This window comes from Scardinius erythrophthalmus, assembly GCF_964197995.2.
Source record: "Scardinius erythrophthalmus genome assembly, chromosome: 22".
Lineage (NCBI taxonomy): Eukaryota > Metazoa > Chordata > Actinopteri > Cypriniformes > Leuciscidae > Scardinius > Scardinius erythrophthalmus.
The window spans coordinates 15,839,855-15,862,993 of NC_138242.1; the positions used below are offsets into that span (position 1 = coordinate 15,839,855).

The 23,139-nt window shown below is 37.5% G+C and overlaps 2 protein-coding genes across 4 annotated transcripts in view; one reads left to right on the plus strand and one right to left on the minus strand.

The window, feature by feature from the left end:
- ankha (ANKH inorganic pyrophosphate transport regulator a) overlaps positions 1-2,135 on the plus strand; it is a 36,593-nt gene extending 34,458 nt beyond the window's left edge. Inside the window, exons 12-13 of one of the 3 annotated variants that reach the window (XM_081352367.1) lie at positions 995-1,153; positions 1,408-2,135. In XM_081352367.1, the coding sequence (XP_081208493.1) occupies positions 995-1,126 (132 nt within the window). In that variant the 3' untranslated portion in view covers positions 1,127-1,153; positions 1,408-2,135. Of the gene's footprint in view, positions 1-994 lie in introns of all 3 variants that reach the window. The other 2 variants (XM_081352366.1, XM_081352368.1) reach the window with 2 other exon arrangements.
- On the minus strand, positions 2,133-21,959 carry LOC308682560 (uncharacterized protein). Its single transcript, XM_081352365.1, has 10 exons — positions 21,601-21,959; positions 15,143-16,219; positions 13,995-14,171; positions 12,551-12,847; positions 12,041-12,126; positions 11,712-11,818; positions 11,262-11,405; positions 10,609-10,740; positions 3,403-3,672; positions 2,133-3,304 (listed from the first exon to the last, which is right to left on the minus strand). Exons 1-10 carry the CDS (start codon positions 21,747-21,749, stop codon positions 3,089-3,091), a joined length of 2,655 nt encoding a protein of 884 aa, XP_081208491.1. The 5' UTR covers positions 21,750-21,959; the 3' UTR covers positions 2,133-3,088.
- Between the last annotated feature and the right edge of the window lie 1,180 nt (positions 21,960-23,139).

A 23,139-nucleotide genomic window follows, 5' to 3' on the forward strand; every position in this document is an offset into this window, starting at 1 on the left:
GCAGCTCTACAGAAGACAATAGTGCCATTATCTAGCTCAGCTGTGCGAGACTTACAAATTATTAGGTACTATAGATAAATAACTACAAGAATAATAAGTGCAGTAAACAGCAAAACTATCTGCACTAAAAGATGCAGCTAAAGAAAGCGTTTATGATAATACTTTTTTTTTTACCAGTTTCCAACATAATGTACAGCTAAAATAACTAAAAACAACTGACACCGGAAGCCTTGCACATTCAGATTACAATTGGTCAATAATGATTATTTTCAAACAGGTTCCAGAACAGTTCCTCTTCTGTCATTGGTCAGAAAAACAAGTTGCCCAGCCTAAACTCACACCATTGGCTGAGGTGTTGCTGTGAAAAAAATGAATGTTTTGAAAGTATCACAGTGTTTACGCCAGGGGGTTCAGTTTAATTAACATTTTTTTGTGTAATTTAATTAGTTACTTCTGATGTAGTTGCATTAAATACTGTATAAACTATAGAACAGTTCTATATAAAACAATAGTGGATTTAACACAAAAAAAATGTAATGTTAAAATGTGTTTTTAATGTAACTTTCTCCCTTTAAATACTTTGATCAGTTCAAGAATTATTTATGTGAAAGAATTAAAAGAGCAGTTTCATGTCTATCGTTGTATTGCTCAACTAGGCGAAGTTGATTAGGATTTAGAAAGTAATAAGTAATGCAACACTTTTTAGAGAGAGTAATTAGTACAGTAATCTAATTATATGATTGAAGATGTATTTACCCAGTAATTAATTTCTTATTAGAGTAACTTACTAAACATTGTAAACTTAGTAAACAACTAAACATATAACAATTTTATATAATAATATATTTTAATGAAAAAAAAAGCTTAATTTTGTCTCAATTTTTATACACGACACCTGAAAGCAATATTATCGTCTCATTGGTCCTAGACTTTTAACATACTCGTGTTCAGTGTCTATTCTGCAATATTTATTATTGTCAATTTGTGTTATCAGAAGAAAACCCCAGAAGCAGAAATGGTTGTGGAGGAGAATAACTCTTCCCCGATGACTGAAATCACTTCCAGGACAGAGTTAGACGTCATTGAGGAGGCTGAGAATGAGCTGACGGAAAGAGAAGATGAATGAATCAAAGCACGGAAAGAGAAAGCAAGGGTAGAATACTGTATGCATGTTTTTTCTTTCATTTGGAGATGGTGAAGAGGTGGATCTCTGCAGCAGTGCAGTGTCTTGGATTTTTGACAATAAGTTTTAACTAGGACTTTATTCTATAGAGCTAATGTTTCTACAGGTCTACAATCTCTGCATTACCCCAGGGGAACGGTGAGATTGTATGGGGTAGAATGAGCAGATTTGCATGTCTACATCAAATGCACTCCTGCACTTTTTAAACTGAGGCATTTTTACAGACGTCTTCCAGAGTTCCTGTTCTTCAGCCTGTGAACGTTTTCGGGGGGAAAAATGGAGAAACAGTGCATCACAAACAGGCTTGAAAGATGCTTTAATGACAGACCTGTTATCTGCTGAACTTTGATCCTGAGACATAACGTTTTCCTCTTGTATTGAGACGCACAATGAATAGTTACACTTTCAGTGTATTATAAATTGCTTAGAAGGAATATCTTTTACTGACTTGTGGCACAGACTAGATTTGATAGTATATTTCAATTGATTTATTTTTGTATTCACTGCACAAATGTTGTATACTTTGCAAATGTCACTATGGAGTTATAGTACAGTACTGACGTACAGTAGACTATATTTATGAGTTATGATGAATGCATGAACATAATTTCTGATCAAGTTATCTGATCCAGTATTTTGTGCTGGGACCACATTATAGAATCCATTTTATTTCATTTTCCAGATCTTAGAAATGTACTATACGCTTTTCTTTCAATACCTCTTTTGTTAAAATACTAAATGTAATGTAATTTTGTGAGTTTTTAGGGCCTGCTTTACTTGTTACTCGGTGTTTGTGGCCTAACTGAATGACAGATCTTATGTCGGCACATACAAATAAACTAAGCACCTTATGAATGCATTGCGTATATTAAACAAATGTTGGGCTAAAGCTGTCCTTTTTTGCATTTCTGTTTTGCATGTTTTGTGCATATTAAAGCGAGAGGCTGAAGTGAGTCATAGAATATTTTATTCATATTTCCTCAAATGATCTTGCTTTCCAGTTCTTGAAAAAATTTGCTTTTTTACAACCAATACTGTATAACTTTTTGTATTTTTGGCAATTAAGTTATTCAGTGTTAATCTTCAGTGATAAATACAAAAATTCAGATGAACGGGGGAAAAAAAGAAATAAAAGTGCAAGTAGTTTTTGCTTAACTCCACAATAAGCTAAATATTAAGTTATCTTGAACTCTACTTGGCATCTGTGTTTCACCAGCTGCCTGTTAACGTGATTTATGCACGTTTTTGTTGCTTTCAGTGTGTTAAGAACATGTAAACATAACATGATGGCAACCAAAATAATTAAGTTAGTTGAACTGCTCTAATTTGAAAACTTTTTTGTGTAGAACCTCAGTTAAACAGTTCAAAAAACAGTCATGGCAATAAAAATCAAAACCAGTATGGGAAAATTCTACTGTCACATATATACGTAGCAATGAAATGTAAAAAAAAGTCTCTAACAATATAAATTAAGAACTTACAGTAAGACCATAACCTCATTTCCCTTACTATACCCACAATACATTCTTATGAATTAAAATTCTCTAAAATTATTGTAAACTCTTTAGTATTTTTTTTTTTTAAAACATTGACAATGTAAATCGACGCCATATCCAACAGTGCATAATACAAACAAATATCACGCTTAAAGTAAAAAGGCAGTAAGGTTTTTCTTTTCCTTTCTGAATCGGCGTTAGTCATCACAGCATTTCCTGACAGACAGATGTTCGTTCTGCGATTCATTTTGGGGGGGAAAAACCTGAGCACTTCTGCTTGCAATTTGATCTCGGTAGATTGCTGTAAATTCCCTTCATCTTCTCATTCATCGGATGACCAAGAGATCATTTCAGAAACAAAACATCATGTCCATTTGTAGATCAGATTTGTTCTGTGAAGTCTCTGTTGTTAGGTCATCGTGAGATCTTCTCCGTGCTGGTGCTGAACGGTCCTCCTGACAGGGACGTTGTAATGGCGATCGTCCTCTGTGACGATACACACGCAGGGCCACTCCTGCTTGTGGTCATCTGGGTAATGTGACACAAACTCCTCTGTGTCTGTCATGTACAGACGGAAGGCTTGAATGGTGTGTGTTAAGGCATAGCCCAATAGAAACATCTCTACCTACAACACACAAAGCAAACACATTTAAATAGTACTTTTTTTCCCAGATTAAAGAGAGACAGAGCTGTAAGTTAGTTTGTCAGTGTCACCGTACGTGCCTGTTCTACCCCTCCACTGAAGCCGATCTGGCTCAGGTGATTGGCCAGGAGGGTTTTTGGGTTTTCTGATGTGTCGCGGGCAAAAAGAAGCCAGCAGAACACAGGCACTTCTTGATCTGCCACCATGTTGTGATGAAGCTCAATGGCTTTGGCCAGCATCAGAAACTTGAGTGCTTCTAGAAGACCATACTCCTCCTCTCCACCCTGAAACGCACGCTCACACAGATTCTGCTTCTCCTCTGGGCTCTCACAGGCCGCTGTTGCCTGCCACTGAATAGACAACAAAGACAGATGTGAAAACACAAAGGTTATGGTGATGCTTTTATCTGATTAACTACACAAGGTGCTTCAGAAACTGAATTTCTGAAGGCTGCGAGAATCAAGTACTCCGTGATGCTGAAAATTCAGCTTTACCATCATGAATTGCCTTTTAAAAAATATATTCAAATAGAAAACAAAATTAAAAAATATTTAAAAATATTTGTTGCTATATTTTGGATCAAATAAATGCAGTCTTGGTGAGCAGAAGAGACCTTTTAAAAACATTAAAAAATATTTCCAATCTAAAACCTTTAAACAGTAGTGTATATGTATGTATGTACTGTATATGTATGTTCTGTACTGGCGCGCATTTGTGAATCTCTTGTCTGTGACACACACATGACTCGTGCGCACAGAAAGCCACTTCAGACAGCGCTTGAACAGACAAAAACACAAAATTATGCCAAAATGCCTGTTTCGTCTAGTATCCTCACAAGCACAGTCTTAAATGAGTTCAATTAAGTTGTGAGTAAATGGGATGTGTGGCAGGTCTTAAAGTGACAGGAGCCTTATAAAGCTAAAAACTAAATAAAAAGAGAAAATCACTGCTCTTTTTTTATGCAATGAAGACTGTTAAATGTTTAATAACTTTATTAAATTTCTGTATAGATCCTACCTGTTAGACCTACAGGTCTTAAAACACTGTTTACAAGGTTAAATGGGTCAGAAACAACAAAAACTAACCTTTTGTGCATTATGACAAGGGCAAGTAAAAATCTGAACCGGCCTAACTGGGCCAATAGAAAAAAATTGAGCCCTGATATATTGAAGGGCACATGTAAATGTGACATTTATTATAATTGGTTATATGAAGAGTTCACTTAAATTAAAAGTTGTTATATTTTTTTAAAGCCTAATAAATGTTAGGATTAACGGCTAAAATTGAGAAAAACAAAAATATCAGACATCAGTAGCAGTATTGGTATGGGTGATACTGGCCTTCTTTTATAAAAAAGACTTTAAAATATAGTCTACTGTCATGTTGTTTCAACATTAATTTGGAGATAATGTGAAATTATTCATTTAAAAATATAATACAAATTTTAATGTTCAGTGCGTTCAAACAGACATACACACACACACACTGTATGTGTATCTCACAAAAGTGAGTACACCCCTCACATGAAACTTTGATAAATTTTAGAGTAGTCAAAGTGCTGCTTTTATAGCAGTATATAATTTCTGTCCTCTGAAAATAACTCAACATACAGCAATTACTGTCAAAATAGCTGGCAACAAAAGTGAGGTGTCAAAAGTGTGTCCAAAGTGTCAATATTAATCCTATTGCCAATAATCCTCCTTGGCATGGAGTTCACCAGAGCTGCACAGGTTGTTGCTGGGATCCTCTTCTAATCCTCCATAATGACATCACGGAGCTGATGGCTGTTAGACACATGGCGCCTCTCCACCTTCCGCTTGAGGACGCCCCATAGGTGCTCAATAGGGTTCAGGTCTGGAGAAATACTTGGCCACTCCATCATCACCTTCAGCTTCTTTAGCAAGGCAGTTGTCATCTTGGCGGTGTGTTTGGGGTCGTTATCGTGTTTCTGAAGGGAGGGCATCATGTTCTGCTTCAGAATGTCACAGTACATGTTGGAATCCATGGTTCCCTCAATGAAGCACAGCTCCCCAGTACCAGCAGCACTCATGCAGTCCCAGACCATGATGCTACCACCACCATGCTTGACTGTAGGCAAGACACAATGTTCTTGGTACTCCTCACCAGGGCGTCGCCACACATGCTGGACACCATCTGAACCAAACAAGTTTATCTTAGTCTCATTAGGCCAAAGGACATGGTTCCAGTAGTTCATATTCTTGGACAGGTTGCTTTCAGCAAACTGTTTGTGGGCTTTCTTGTGAGCCAGCTTCAGAAGAGGCTTTCTTCAGGGACGACAGCCATGCAAACAGACTTGTTGCAGTGTGCGGCGTATGGTCTGAGCACTGACAAGCTGACCTTCTGCTTCTGCAACCTCTAAAGCAATGCTGGCACGATCATGCATCTGTTTTTTGAAGCCAGCTTCTGCACCTGACACACAGCACGAGGACTCAACTTCTTTGATTGACCCTTGCGAGGCCTGTTCCGAGTGGAACCTGTCTTGGAAAACCTCTGTGTAACCCTGGCCCATAACTCAGTTTCAGGGTGTTACCAATCTTCTTATAGCTTAGGTCATCTTTGTGGAGAGCAACAATTCTAATTCTCAAATCCTTAGAGAGTTCTTTGCCATGAGGTGCCATGTTGAACATCCAGTGGTCAATATGAGAGAATTGTACTCAAAGCACAAATTTTAACTGCTCTAATACAAGATGCACAAATTTGTATGGTCCGGTCAAGCAGACAAAAACATGAAAATGATGAATAGGACATGTGGCTTTGCATGGTTAAACGACATACAGCTATTATCACTTAGTGTGTACTCACTTTTGTTGCCAGCTATTTTGACAATAATGGCTGTATGTTGAGTTATTTTCAGAGGACAGTAAATATATACTGCTATACAAGTAGCACTTTGACTACTCTAAAATATATCCAAGTTTCATTTCCATCGTATTGTCCCTTGAGAAGATATACTAAAATGTTTGCTGAAATGTGAGGGGTGTACTCACTTTTGTCAGATACTGTATATATATATATATATATATATATATATATATATATATATATATATATATATATATACAGTGAGGAAAATAAGTATTTGAACACCCTGCTATTTTGCAAGTTCTCCCACTTAGAAATCATGGCGGGGTCTGAAATTGTCATCGTAGGTGCATGTCCACTGTGAGAGACAATCTAAAAAAAAAAATCCAGAAATCACAATGTATGATTTTTTAACTATTTATTTGTATGATACAGCTGCAAATAAGTATTTGAACACCTGAGAAAATCAATGTTAAAATTTGGTACAGTAGCCTTTGTTTGCAATTACAGAGGTCAAACGTTTCCTGTAGTTTTTCACCAGGTTTGCACACACTGCAGGAGGGATTTTGGCCCACTCCTCCACACAGATCTTCTCTAGATCAGTCAGGTTTCTGGGCTGTCGCTGAGAAACACGGAGTTTGAGCTCCCTCCAAAGATTCTCTATTGGGTTTAGGTCTGGAGACTGGCTAGGCCACGCCAGAACCTTGATATGCTTCTTACAGAGGCACTCCTTGGTTATCCTGGCTGTGTGCTTCGGGTCATTGTCATGTTGGAAGACCCAGCCTCGACCCATCTTCAATGCTCTAACTGAGGGAAGGAGGTTGTTCCCCAAAATCTCGCAATACATGGCCCCGGTCATCCTCTCCTTAATACAGTGCAGTCGCCCTGTCCCATGTGCAGAAAAACACCCCCAAAGCATGATGCTACCACCCCCATGCTTCACAGTAGGGACGGTGTTCTTGGGATGGTACTCATCATTCTTCTTCCTCCAAAACGTTTAGTGGAATTATGACCAAAAAGTTCTATTTTGGTCTCATCTGACCACATGACTTTCTCCCATGACTCCTCTGGATCATCCAAATGGTCATTGGCAAACTTAAGACGGGCCTTGACATGTGCTGGTTTAAGCAGGGGAACCTTCCGTGCCATGCATGATTTCAAACCATGACGTCTTAGTGTATTACCAACAGTAACCTTGGAAACGGTGGTCCCAGCTCTTTTCAGGTCATTGACCAGCTCCTCCCGTGTAGTTCTGGGCTGATTTCTCACCTTTCTTAGGATCATTGAGACCCCACGAGGTGAGATCTTGCATGGAGCCCCAGTCCGAGGGAGATTGACAGTCATGTTTAGCTTCTTCCATTTTCTAATGATTGCTCCAACAGTGGACCTTTTTTCACCAAGCTGCTTGGCAATTTCCCCGTAGCCCTTTCCAGCCTTGTGGAGGTGTACAATTTTGTCTCTAGTGTCTTCGGACAGCTCTTTGGTCTTGGCCATGTTAGTAGTTGGATTCTTACTGATTGTATGGGGTGGAGAGGTGTCTTTATGCAGCTAGCGACCTCAAACATCTAATTTAGGATAATAAATGGAGTGGAGGTGGACATTTTAAAGGCAGACTAACAGGTCTTTGAGGGTCAGAATTCTAGCTGATAGACAGGTGTTCAAATACTTATTTGCAGCTGTATCATACAAATAAATAGTTAAAAAAATCATATATTGTGATTTCTGGATTTTTTTCTGGAAGTATGTAAGGTATAATAAAGAATAAGTATAAAGGTGTACCAAGCCTATGTATTCGACACACTGCTCTACACAGCAACAAAACATGGACCCTATATTCCCACTAAGAATGCAGAATCAATGTCTTCCATATATGCTATGCAATCTAAGTAGGATTTTGGGAATCTCCTGACTGGACCATGTTCCAAACAAAAATGTTCTCGCGCAGGCGGAGATACCTAGTATGTTTGCCTTGCTCACCGGAGACATCTACGCTGGCTTGGTCACGTTAGATGTTCATGTATGTGAGCCCAAATCATCAACCCTCCATCACCATGCTTGACAGGTGTTATGAGGTGTGTGTGCTGATATGCTGTGTTTAGTTTTCACCAAATGTGGCGCTGTGTATTATGACCAAACATCTCCACTTTGGTCTCGTCTGCCCAAAAGACATTGTTCCAGAAGTCTTGAGGTTTGTTCAGATGCAACTTTGCAAACCAAAGCTGTGCTGTCATGATCTTTTTAGAGAGAAGAGGCTTTCATCTGGCAACCCTTCCAAACAATGCATACTTGTCCAGTGTGCTTCTGTACTGCCATGAACTTTAACATTTAACATGTTAACTGAGGCCTGTAGTGTCTGAGATGTAGCTCTTGGGTATTTTGCAGTTTCTCTGAGCACTGCACGGTCTGACCTTGGGGTGAATTTGCTGGGACGTCTATTCCTGGGAAGATTGGTAACTGTCTTGAATGTTGTAGAATATTGCTAATTTCTTCTGGAAACAAACTTTGTTGCATCTTCCTGTTATCGCTGTAAAGCTGCTTTGAAACAATCTGTATTGACTTGACTAGAATGATGGACTACAATTTGTTTGGAAATGGCCTTGTAACACTTCCTAGATTGATGGGCAATAACAATTGATTCTCTAAGATCATTGCTGATGTCTTTCCTCCTTGGCACTGTGTTAACACACACCTGAATACTCTAGACCAGCAAACTGGCAAAACTTCTGGTTTTGAGTTGGTCACAATTCAGTTAATCAAAGGCTGCGGTTACACTTGGCATTAACATGTGACCTGTATCCGGATGTTGTCCACATAAACATTGAAAAGACAAGTGTAAACGCGTTTCTGATCGGAATGTTATCCGATCAGCGTGTCCTTGTCCAGAGGTAGTCGAGGACACATTGTGTGTCATCTTTACTCTTAATCTGGTGTCGTGCCACAGACCTAATTTAAATATTATGCAGGAAACAGAAATCCGCTCGGTTATCCAGATACAGAGGTTACTTAAAGGGACAGTTCGGCCAAAAATGATATTAAACCCATGATTTACTCACCCTCAAGCCGTTCGAGATGCATATGTCAATCATTTTTCAGACGAACACATTTTCAGTTATTTTAGAAAATGTCTTAGATCTTTCAGTGGTTATAATGTCAAGTTATGGGGTCCACCTCCTTCAAGTCCCAAAAATGTGCATGCATCCTTCACAAAAGTAATCCATCCAGCTCCAGGGGGATAACGAAGGCCTTCTGAGGGTAATCTGTGTGGTTTTGTCGTAAAAATATACATATTTAAAACTTCATAAATTAAAATAACTGGCTTCCGGCAACGGTCGACGCGCGTTCACGGGAGATGGATGCCGACGTAGGACGTAGCGTAGGAAGCGTCGTGACATAGAATCTGTGAAATGCTACTGGTGCACCTTTGACGCCCGCGCGCGTAACCTTACAGTTTTAAATAAATTTAAGCATCCAGGGTAGATGCAGGCCCGAACCATTTTAAGCCTAATAAAAAACTTAAGTATAGCTAAATCAAATAACTCTTCACGGAAATCCTGAGTGGAGTTTTGTTTTGCTCTGCTCTCTGGCTGCGCTGTCGCATTCGTTCTACGTCACAACGCTTCCTACGCTACGTCCTACGCCGGCATCCATCTCCAGTGAAAGCGCGTCGACCGTTGCCGGAAGACAGTTATTTTCATTTATAAAGTTTTAAATATGTATATTTTTACGACAAAACCACACGGATTACCCTCAGAAGGCTTTCGTTTATCCCCCTGGAGCCGGATGGATTACTTTTGTGAAGGATGCATGCACATTTTTGGGACTTGAAGGAGGTGGAAGGAGGTGGAGGCTTGAAGGAGGTGGCACATTTGAAGGAGGTGGACCCCATAACTTGACATTATAACCACTGAAAGATCTAAGACATTTTCTAAAATAACTGAAAATGTGTTTGTCTGAAAAATGATTGACATATGCATCTCGAACGGCTTGAGGGTGAGTAAATCATGGGTTTAATATCATTTTTGGCCGAACTATCCCTTTAATGTGAACAAATGTAAATGCGCCATGTTCTGATTGACTAATGATCCAATCTGCTTGATCAGATCACGTGATCGCATGTTATTTCCAAGTGTAAACGAAGCCAAATACATTTGATTAGCAGCGCCTGACTGCTACTTACCCTCTTAAATTCTATGGAAGCAGTGAAGGGTGCACTTAGTTTGTCACACAAGGCTTCTCCATTTTGGCCAAGTTTTTGTTAAATAAACCATGAAACAGTGTAATATGTCATGTGTTGTTGTTCATCTGAGATTGTATTTACCTCATTTTAAAACCTGCCAGAGACCAGATATTTTTTTATTATGCCCGATACATAAAACCATAGAGATTCAAACGGGTGTACTTTACTTTACACATGTATATATATATACATACATGTAGGCTACATATACTGTATAGAGATTCACCTTTTTCTTAAGGAGATCCAAATAGTATTTCAGTCTCTCCACAGAGTCGTCCTCCTCACTTGCCCACTTGCATTCTGGGGGAAACACCCATCCACCAATCAAATGCTCCCGAGCTTCAATCATCTCTGGCAACTGTGAGAATAACCAGCAGCTGTTAATCTGAGCTAGAAAGCCTCACATACAGTGTTATCTTATAAACCCTAGAGGCCATATGTAATCTGAAACAAATGAAAATGTAAAGCATGCTTTCAGTTAAAAGGAAAGTTTGCTGATTTTCAACCAATTATGTTGGTAAGTAAATTTAACGAACAATGTTTACTCTTTCTCCGTGTTACCTGCACCCACATGACCTGGTTTATTTGTCAGCAAAAGTCTGCCAGATGATATGTGACACATTTGACAGCTCTAGGGCTTTCGTTAGTTTCAAAATACAGATTGTACTTTTGCATTTTTGTACTCCTGCCAATAGACAGTCAGATCAAGCCCAGACCCATAGTCATGTAGCAACGATTTAAAGAAGAAAAAAAATCATCTTCTACTGCATAGATGGCCAAGTTTTATAAAAAGCCCATCTTGCTAGCTATGAATGACCCCTTTAATGAAAAATCGATTATGGCATCTACCCTGACTGAGGTCTAGAGGGGTCTCCTCACCAATAGAAAGCCTTCATCCTGTATCCAGGTGGGCATGTTTGTGCTGGTCGCCAGCACCTGGAACAGCGTGGCACGGAGAGCACAGTAATTATCTCCTCTGACTCTCCTCAGACCGCTGAAGCTACGGGACATCTCACTGTAGCCCTGAAACACACACACTGATGCAAGTCAGACTTCTACAACAAGCACAGACAGGTCAAACTAGAGTGCAGTGGCCCCAAAAAGCATTTGGACACTTTAAGCACACTTAAAACTTAACCCTTTCAGGCATGAATTATGACAACTTCAGTCAGGATTTTTTTATTGATCTTAGGGCAGAAACTCAAGATTTTAACTTGTTTTTGATTTTACACATATCTCAGCAAAATATCAAACCAAATGACATTTTATTTTAAAAATAGTATACTTTAAGCACAACATTTTAGACACACAGAAAAAAAGTTAGGTCACCTTTCTGATGAGAGTGCTTTTGGTCGTGTTCCCCTTCCATTCTTGCTCACTGTAAGCCAGTATGTCCACAGCTGGTGCTAAGCTACATCTGGTCTCTACACCAGGAACTAGACAGGAAGAAAAACACAAATACACAATGAGATGGATGCAGAAAAACGTTGGACCAGTATCTTTGAAAACAAAACAACAGGGTCAAATCACATTTTCAGTGATTTGATTGTCTCTAATACTTTTCCTTAACTGCAATGTTAATGGCTGGTGGATTGCATATAATCACTTATATTGCTAAAGTAGAGATATAACGTGACAAACAAATTAATCTTTAATACTTGTAAGCTCTAGTAGTGGTTTGGATGGCTTGTTATTGCTGGCTCCCATTTCAGTGTCCTCTGCTCCCAGATACAGGTTTGCACTCCTACAACAAAAAGAGGAACTATCTTGCACATGATATTCACAATGATAAGCAGTCATGAGGAGTCTAGTTGGAAGAGCTATATTAAAGTACAACATGTACAACTCACATCCAAAAGATAATGATTCATCATGAAGGGCAAATTTAACTGTCTGGATCTAAAGAAGCTTTGTCCTGATTTTTTAGTTCTTCTAAATCGGTTCTTCACACTTTTTTATAAATATTCATATTTTAGTGAAAACATTATTGTAAACATACAGTAGTTCCGGTTCAAGGAGTTGCCAGACGATACTCACAATACTGCATTCTCTAGTCTTCATTCATTTGTCTAATTAACAATTGATTCTGATGTCCAAATGCTTTCTGACCATCGGCTTTCCAAACTAAAGATATGGCTGGAAAGACTGAATTCAAGAATGACACATACTCATCCAGTGGCTCTTGCACTTCTTCCACGCTCTCTTCTGTCTCTTTTACAGGTATCAGCTTTATCTCTACCGTGCTTGTTCTAAAAATGATATCTTCTTTTTGGGTGTCGGACGTGTCTTCTTTTCCTTCATTTTCCTGGGCAACACTTGCTTCCTCTTCCTGTTTTTCCTTTTCCTCTTCTGTTTGTTGAGGCCCAGTCTCTGAAACACCTTTTACAACTTCCTCCAGTAATTTTGCATCACTCGCCACAGTAACCTCACCTTTGGCCTCAGTGTTTTCTACAGCAACATAATCACTGTAAACGGGAAATGGTCGAGTGGTTATTAGGCAATTCTGACAAAGATGACACAATTTGGTGTCTCAATACTTTTTAAAAACATTAAAGGCATGTTTTATACGTATATTTTAAATTGCATTTTCTTTTCTATACTTTCTGCTATTATTTTATTGCCATAAACTACATTAAGAACCAAAATATTTGCAAATATCAGTATAGATCAGTTCAAAAGTTTGGGGTGTACGGGGGTCTTTTTTTTTATGTTTGTGAAAGGAGTTTCAAATGTTTACAAAGGCTGCATTTATCTGATACAGTAAAACAGTAATACTCTGAAATATTATTGTTAGAATATAAAACGGCTATTTCTTTTTAATATATTTTAAAACGTAATTTATTTCTGTGATAGCAAGAATGAATTTTCAGCAGCCATTACTCCAGTTTTCAAAGTCTGACAATTCTTCAGATATTATTTGAATATGTGCTGACCTACATACATATATATATATATACATACATACATAAGTAAATATATATATATATATATATATATACATACATACATAAGTAAATATATATATATATATATATATATATATATATATATATATATATATATATATATATATATATATATATATATATATATATATAAATCTAAACTGTCTAAATGTGGCCATTTCATAGCTTTAAACTGAGTCAAAGGTCATATAATCTACAATCATGAAAAACATGTTCTCAAAATAGGAATGAAAGGAATGCTGCTCAGACAGCAACTGTCCTGAGGAATTGTAAAACACCTGATAAACACTACTTAGACCTGATACATCAGTAGCCTATTAACACATTAAAACATTATATAAACATTATTACCCACAAGAAGACGACAAAGCCATCCATATAACAAATGTATGGTGTTAAAAAACAAACAGTGACACATTTACGAGACAAAAATCTGATTTCTAAAAGAAATGTTGACACAATATCGCTGCACTGATCCTAGTGTTTGTACCTAGTGTTTAGCTTGGTGTGACATAAACTTTGTCAATTCATTGTGGTGTGATTACACTGCAAACTAATAACTACACTTAATCGCAGAACATTTTTATGAACTCATGAGAGTTTTGCGCCACCTAATGGTAATAACTGAACAACAGGAAGTACTAGCCTCATTGTGTCAGTGGCTCTGTTTTTTTCAATGGGGCTTGATGGCACTGAGGCACATGTGGAGTCCAGGCCATTCTCAGTGGGTTCTGGAGCCTCATGCTCTTGCTCTGCAACCTTTTCACTCTTTTCTAGATCTGTCATAACATCTGTGACTTCAGGTGTGTTCACCTCAATAGTGCTGTAATAGAATAGAGAGACTGGTTAGAATCCACACATACCAGCGTTATTACAGTTAACTAAAACTGAAACCATAAAAAACTTGATATGAAATAAACATTAAAGGAGAAGTTCACTTTTAAAATGAAAATTCTGTCATCATATAATCACCCATATGTTGTTTCAAACCTGTATGAATTTCTTTCTTCTGCTGAACAGAAAGGAAGATATTTAGAAGAATATCAGTAACCAGGCAGTTTTTGGGTCCCATTGACTTCCATAGAAATAAAAAATTTTACTATGGAAGTCAATATGATGACAGAATTTTCATTTTAAAAGTGAACTTCTCCTTTAACAGAAATAAAATAAAATATAGAAAACTTAAACTTTTATTGTTTATTTAAGCTAGTTGCCAAGGTAACATTCCTAATTTTTATTTTGTTTAAAATAACTTAAAATAAAACCGAATTCAAAATATTAATAAAAACTATAATATTATCTCAATGATACTAAAATAACTGGGGTGGACGATAAGACTAAAATCTTAAATCACGATAGAGTAATAGTAATTTTTAATGAAAATAAGGTTAAGATGCCAAAATTTAAGACGACATAGGAATTTCAAGTTTCTCATTTCAATATCACAGCAAAAACTAATACTAGTCTAACTAACTAATGTAAGAAAAATGTTCTCAGGCTTATTGAAAACAGAAAACATTAAAAGAACAAAGAAATGAATTATTCAAGCAAGAACCAAATTCGGTTCTCTTTCACATCTTAAAATAGCTTGAATTTTAAAATACAATTAAAACGCTTAAAAAAGATCAACTTTCATGATGATACAGTACTGCAATGTAATTTGATTATCAAATATCTGCAGTTTATCATGTCGACCAGTATATCGCCCACCCCTAACATGGACAACTCAATTCTAGATGCGTTGGAAAATGTATTCCAAATTTTATTGTATTTAATTTTTAATGAATTCATTACCTGTCAGTTTGTGTAGATGGCTTAGATGGCAGTTGCTCTTGACTCTCAGTTTCCAAGGCTTCATCACTTGGTTTCTGGACTATACCTTCTTTTTGAGGCAGCTTTTCCACAACTATGACATCAGCATTTCTTTCAGTCTCAGAGTCCTTCACAAGACCATTTTCAATGCCAGGAGAGATTGCATTGGTAATATCCACACCTGGAGAAGAAACTTCCTGTGAATGTTCCTGAGTTTGAGAAGCTTCAGATGTTTCTTGCTTCTGTCCTTCCATCTCAGAATGGGTCTCCTCTGTACGTTTCTCCTCCACTTCAGCTGTTGGCTCAGTGACGGGTTCCTCAGCAGTCACTTCAGCTATGCTTTTCTCAATAACATTCGACTCATTAGACTGACCTAAAACACATGAGTCAGGTTCTGTGCTGCTGTTGTCCATCAGTGAATTATCCCCAGTGTCATTAAGACCAGCCTTTTCATGCATCACTTCAGAGGTGTCATTCAGAGGCAGTTCCTCGGTTTGGATCATTTCCTTCTCATCTGCAATCATCTCCACGTGTGTTTCTGGCTCTGGTTCGGATAAGTTCTTCCCAGCTTCAACCTGAGTAAGCGCAGTTACCTCCTGAACAGGTGCTTCCTTAACAGGTGTCTCCTTAGCAGGTGCGACTGTTGAGTCTGAAATTGTTGCGGTGACACCTGCATCATCTGTCATCTGAGCAGCTGCGACGTCTACCTTTTCAACTGATCCATGATGAGCCTCTATCTCCCCTTTCAATGGGGCAACGATCTCGGCAGGTGCTTCGACTGTGTCTTGAGGTGCTTCTGAGACTTCAGCTGCAATGTTTTGGATTTCTTCAGTAAATTCAGTCTTTGTTTTTGGCGTTTCTTTACCTAAGATTATAGCTTGTGTTGGAGCAGTTTCAGGTAAAACATTGTCATTAAGTTCAGGAGCAAGAGAGGCTTCGGTGTGTAACATTGATATTGTTGTAGAGTAAGAGCTCTGTGCTTCAGGAATTTGAGCCCCTGGATTTGGCTGCTTGGTTACAATCAATTTACCCAGTTGTGGTTTTGTTTCTTCTTTATGCCTGTTGATTTGAAATGCATTTAAGTCAAATGTGGATGTTATGTACATGAAAAACAGGATTCACAAGTTTGATGTACCACTCAAACATGAACAACATAAAGCTCTCTCCAGACCATCTATGAAAAATAAGGTTTAAAAAAAAAAAGCGAGCCTCAAAAAGTAAATAATTTGCAATACTGTCATCAATATTATGAGGACATAACCATTATACCATATGCATTTGACATGTAAATGTCGTCTTTTCATTCATTTTGGCTGGAAACTTTTCTGGGACCTGGAAACCTTGGCCACCACTATAGAGACGCACAATCGCACCAGCAGAGAAAGTACTGTACCAGGCACCAGTGTACCAGTTCTGTACTGGGGCTTATCTCTGCTGGATATTATTTCTTTGGAGACATCAACAGCTCGCATTCATGGAGCAAAGACTTTAAAGAACTGGAGTGCAACATTTGACATAGTTAAATCCTTTGTTTCTTTAAAAAAAAAAAAAAAATTTAAATTTGTTTTGTGTTAATGTATATTTTCTATTTATCTATTGATTAGGTGTTTTATTTTTTACCTTTTCCACTGCAATGTCTCGCGATTCCTTAGCACAGTATAAGTCTACCTGGTGAGTGGGTGGGAGGTGTTGGTTACTCTTTAATATGTTGTATAATTTTTCTTATATTGAACTGACTACTAAAAAACAATTGTTCACAAAAAAAGTATATTGAGTACATGAATTCGGGCACTGGTAAGTACAGTAAGGATGCTGGCTCACTATACATTGGCACAGTGGTGACTATTTCTGGCAAAATGGCAACGTCCTCACTGGTATTTATAAACAACAGCAGAACTGAATATCTTTCTCACATTAGTTTTTTTTAATGTTATTTAAAGTACATTATGATAAATACTTTGCTTGTTACATATTCATGCAACATTTTAGCCGTAAATAAATTATAAATGTTAGCTAGATTATGTTTATTACTTGTCTAGCAATGTATGTTTATGCTGAAATATAATTAAATAATGGTTTGTAACTTTTGTAACATAGTGAGCATTGATGCTCCCCACTGATCTGTTTAAATGTATTTATTCAGGCTGTGTACATATCGCCCCCTATACTTTTAAATAAGGTACTATTTGAGGGGACAGCCAATTGTAGTGGTGTCCGAAACCATGGTGGACATTATCGAGTGCAATCCCACAATGCACTGCAATAACTAGTGTACAACTGATGTTTGCTCCACGGCTAGAGCATACCCATAATGCACTGTGAGAGTCGCGCACTGAATGAATTCCCAAGTCTGACCAGTAGACGGCATCCACAGCAGAATCATCCATCCATTTTCCAAATCGCTGGTCCAATGTGGCTACAGCGTAATATCATACAGGTATAAATTCCTTTTTATTTGATTATTAAATTGTTTAACTAAGGTTTATACATAGTTTCCATGACACAGTTCAAGATACATTTTTATATCTTAGTACTGGAGCTGCCAGTTTGCTAAGTTTCAAATAAATTATTAAACAGCAAGCACAAACTATGCAAAAGTGGCAGCCCTTCTGGCGCACCCAGTATCTGAATTCGCTCACTAGTTTTCATTCACTCCTTCAAGTGAACTATATTAGCCAGAGATGCTCCCTGGTTTTCACGGTGCATTGTGGAACTTTTTAGGGAGTAAATGTTTCAGTGCACTGGAAGGATTTTGCAATTGAGATAGCCCTTAAAATTGCAGACTCCCTGATCAGTGCCCTGATAACTGAACCAGGGAGCTGAATGAGATCGTTGCTGTTCCATAAGCGCCACCTACTGTCAGAAAGTGAATTTGCATTTTCATCCAGTCTGTCTGCTGTTTTTTTGTTCAGTAGCTTAATTTCACAAAGCTAAGTCAGACCATGCTCCTACCCCCCTCAGTCCCATGACCTTTATCAGGCAAATACAAACCTTTGTTATGCCTGATGAAGGTCATGTGACCAAAATGCTGTGAATAAATCTATTTTTTATATGAGTGCAATGCAGGGTTTTTTTTTTATTGTTTTTTTGGTCTTTTCTCCTACGCACCTATTTCTCTCAGATCTTTTGGTCAATGTCGATAAAGCATTAATTGTTGGAGATTTTAACATACACGTAGATAATTCAAATGATGCTTTAGGGGCTGCGTTTACAGATTTATTAAACTCCTTTGGGGTCAAGCAAAACGTAACTGGTCCCACTCATCGTCTTAATCATACGCTAGATTTAATTATATCACATGGAGCCGATCCAACCGATATAGATATTATACCGCAAATTGATGAAGTCACTGACCATTACATGGTCACTTGCATACTACGTTCCGCTGAAATTTGTCATGTTGCGCCGCGTTATCGACCAGGCAGAACAATCCTTCCAACAACTATAGATCATTTCTCAAATAGCTTACCTGATCTATCTCAGCTGCTCAGTGAACCCAAACAAACAGATGAACTAGAGGAAATGACTAGCACTATGAGCACCATTTTCTCTAGTACATTAGACATCGTTGCACCAATTAGATTAAAAAAGGTTAGAGAGAAAACTAAAGCACCATGGTACAACAGTGTTACGCATGTTCTAAAGAGAGAAACTCGTAATTTAGAGCGTAAATGGAAACAAACTAATCTAGAGGTCTTTAAAATCGCATGGAAAGACAGTATGTCACGTTATAAAAAGGCCCTAAAAGCAGCCAGGGCTGAGCATCTCCGCAAACTAATAGAAAACAACCAAAATAATCCTAGGTTTTATTTAACACCGTGGCTAGACTAACAAATAAACAGACGTTACCGGAGCAAAATATTCCGTTACAGCGTAGTAGTAATGATTTTATGAATTTCTTCACTGAGAAAATAGAAAGCATCAGAAACACAATTGTAAACGTTCAATCTTTAATGGTGTCTTATGATTCAGCCTCAATTACCACCCCGCAAGAACAATTACAGCGCTTTGCAACTATAGGACAGGAAGAGTTAAATAAACTTATCATTGCATCTAAACCAACAACGTGTTTATTAGATCCAATACCAACTAAACTACTGAAACAAGTGTTACCTGTAGTGGAAGAGCCTCTTCTCAATATTATTAACTCGTCTTTATCCTTAGGTCATGTTCCAAGAATATTCAAGTTGGCAGTTATAAAACCTCTTATTAAGAAACCACAATTAGATCATAATAACCTAGCAAATTACAGACCCATTTCAAATCTTCCATTTATGTCTAAAATACTAGAAAAAGTTTTGTCCGCTCAACTGTGCTCTTTCTTGCAAGAAAATAATATCTATGAAAAGTTTCAGTCTGGGTTCAGGCCGCATCATAGCACAGAAACTGCGCTCGTTAAAATCACAAATGATTTACTTTTAGCTTCTGACCAAGGCTGTATCTCAATATTAGTTTTACTTGATCTTAGTGCTGCGTTCGATACTATAGATCACACAATATCTTAGACCGACTACAAAACTACACTGGTGTTCAGGGACAGGCATTAAGCTGGTTCAGATCATACTTATCAGACCGTTACCATTTTGTCTGCGTAAATGGGGAAAAATCGAAGATAACGTCAGTAAACTACGGTGTACCGCAAGGATCTGTGTTAGGCCCTCTGCTATTCTCAATATATATGCTGCCACTTGGTAATATTATAAGAAAACATGGAATTAATTTCCACTGTTATGCTGATGACACTCAATTATATATTTCATCACGACCAGATGAAAACGCTAAATTATCTAAATTAACAGAGTGTGTTAAAGATATAAAATACTGGATGACATGTAATTTTCTGCTATTAAATTCAGATAAAACGGAGGTATTACTTATTAGTCCAAAAAACTGCCCACAAAACCTCTTACAATACAACTTTAATTTAGAAGGGTGTCCTGTTACTTTATCCTCTACAGTAAAAGACCTGGGTGTTATATTAGACCGCAACTTGTCTTTTGAAAATCATATTTCATATGTTACAAGAACAGCCTTTTTCCACCTTAGAAACATTGCTAAGTTACGTAACATGCTATCTGTTTCTGATGCAGAAAAGTTAGTTCATGCATTCATGACCTCGAGACTAGATTACTGTAATGCTTTATTAGCTGGTTGTCCTGCATCCTCAATAAACAAGCTACAGTTAGTCCAAAATGCCGCCGCTAGAGTTCTTACTAGATCAAGAAAATACGATCATATAACACCAATTCTGTCGTCTCTACATTGGTTACCTATAAAGTTCCGTATCAATTACAAAGTATTGCTACTGACCTATAAAGCCCTAAATGGTTTAGCTCCCGTGTATTTAACGGAACTTCTATCGCCCTACAATCCATCGCGCTCTTTAAGATCACTAAATTCGAGGCTTCTGGTCATTCCTAGGATATCTAAGTCCACTAAAGGAGGGAGAGCGTTTTCACATTTAGCTCCTAAACTCTGGAATGGCCTTCCTGATATTGTTCAAGGCTCAGACTCGCTGTCCCAGTTTAAAACTAGATTAAAGACGCATCTCTTCAGCCAGGCATTCACATAATACTTACATTTTATACTACAGTTGAATCAGATTGAATGCATTAATATTGCGAACAGCAGCTACGCTAATTATTTCCCATATGCTTTTCTGTTGTTATCTCGGGACGCTAGTCCCGAGGTAAATACAGATCGTCAGCTCCAGTTTGTATCCAGCCTCTCATGGAAACTACAGATTCTCCAACACCCGTGCAGAGACGACTCGGCGCCTGTGAAGAGACGACTCGACGCTGGCAATGTTTATGCCATAAATCAATACATGATTAACTAACTGTATTTCTCTATGTACATTTCTGAAATGCACTTTCTGTAAAGCTGCTTTGAAACAATATGTATTGTGAAAAGCGCTATACAAATAAATTTGAATTGAACCTATCTAAAACCTGCAGGTGTGCGAGGGTAATTGTTGAGTGATTGCTTTAGATCCTGAATTATACAATATAATATAATACAACTGCTCATGCTACATGTGTGTAGTATCTTTGTTTGGATTGTGATTCAAATGCAGTGGTTGCCTCTAATTTTAAATGGCAACAGATTTTTGTTGTTGTTGTTGTTTAAGGCCAGTTTGGCCTGTAACAGAGCAAAAACAAACAAATAAATTAGCTTAAACAAAGAAAAAAAATATCGGCAACCTGTATCGGAAAAGGCCCATTTTCTTGTAATAAAAAATTATTTAAAAAAATCAGAAATCTGAATCGGCCATAAAAAAATCATGATCAGTGCATCCCAAGCCGTTACTCAGAAATAGCTCACAATAGTGAAGAAAAGATATTTGCTATTTCCGTTTCATGGCGACATTTGCGAAAGGGAGATTGTTACACTGAAAAATGTATAAATAAGAGAAATTCAACAAGTTAAAAGTACTTTACCTGTGCTCCTCATCTGACATTGGACTGCCGACATCTGTTCCTGCTCTAGTTGATGTCTTTGATTCAGAGCTGTTCAGCAAACCTTTAGTCTCATCCTCTGTATGGTCACATGGGTTTTTTTTTCCACAACAGTCCAAACTGTTCCCCATGTTGGCACAGGATACAGGGATAGTTTTCAATAAATCCACTTTCTGGGTTTAAGTTCTGACTGAAGGATGTGCAGTTATCAAGTGCAAGCAGCTTCCACTTCCAGAGGGCTAGCCATATACAAATATTATTTCTCCAGACAAGATCTTACATGTCTCGTACCAATACATTTGAGCAGTGTCTGTAAATAAAGTATTTCTGTAAGACTAGTCCAGCTACAGGAGCTGACCGTAAACTGAACTTCTAAGTATCTGGTCATCTGTTCAAACCTGCAGATTAAAAACAAACACAAAGTCCCACATGAGTATTAAACATGCCATTTCTTCAAGTAAAAACACAGGTTTAGCATGAGCATCAGTTGTCAACATTCAGAAGATTTTGGTTTGCACATATTTATGATGGTACCATTTTCTGCAAAAAATGCCATAATACATGTATTGTTATTACTGTAAAACTGCTGTAACATGGTTAAGCAACCATCACAGTCATAAACAATTAAACTAAGTCAAGATCATAAGAACTTGAAAGCATCTTACATTAATGAGATATTATTTATAAATTGTAATATTGCAACTACACAGATTTGACTACAATGCAGATTTGTTTTCACTGCCTTCTTTGATCATATTTACCAAGGGTGGCAATAATTCTGATCATGACTGTAGCTCTTTAACGATTTTTTTTTAAAAATCCCTATGAAAAAAAAATAATAATTCTTTCCAGAACCAAAACGGCTGAAAAAGTGGACAGGCACTGTTGACGCTCCACTTGTTTGCTTTGACTCTGGCTATGTATGAAATCACTCCCTTTGGTGCACTATTTGAGGTGAGAAAAACCACATGTATTTCACATGTGCAAAAACACATCTGGTCATATGTTAAACACATACTGTACTTTGCACACAGAAAATGTGCATTTGGAAACAGTTCCCATGTGAAATCAATGTGATCACATGTGAAAACATGCTAAATTAATGTGTTTTTTTTCTAGCTATTTACAGTGGACACTACTGAGTGCACTCAATCCCATAATGCATCTAAATAATGAGTAAATACCCATGTACTGTGAGCGTCACTCACAGCTGGTTACTTATTCAGTGGACTATTATTAGTGAGGTAATGTAAAAAATAGTACTTCGCGCTTTGTGCTTTTAAACAAATCGACTGAGTGAATGATTCAAAGACAATGACAGAAAGATTGAGTCACTTAAAGGGGTCATCGGATGCAAAATTCACTTTTATATGGTGTTTGCATATAAATGTGTCTTTGCAGTGTGTGGACACAACGACCATACAATGAAAAATAATTTTTTTTTTTTAATCCTCAAAAAGTCTAAACACTCAATAATCAATCACTATGATAATCATAATGCTCATGCTCCGCCCACGACCA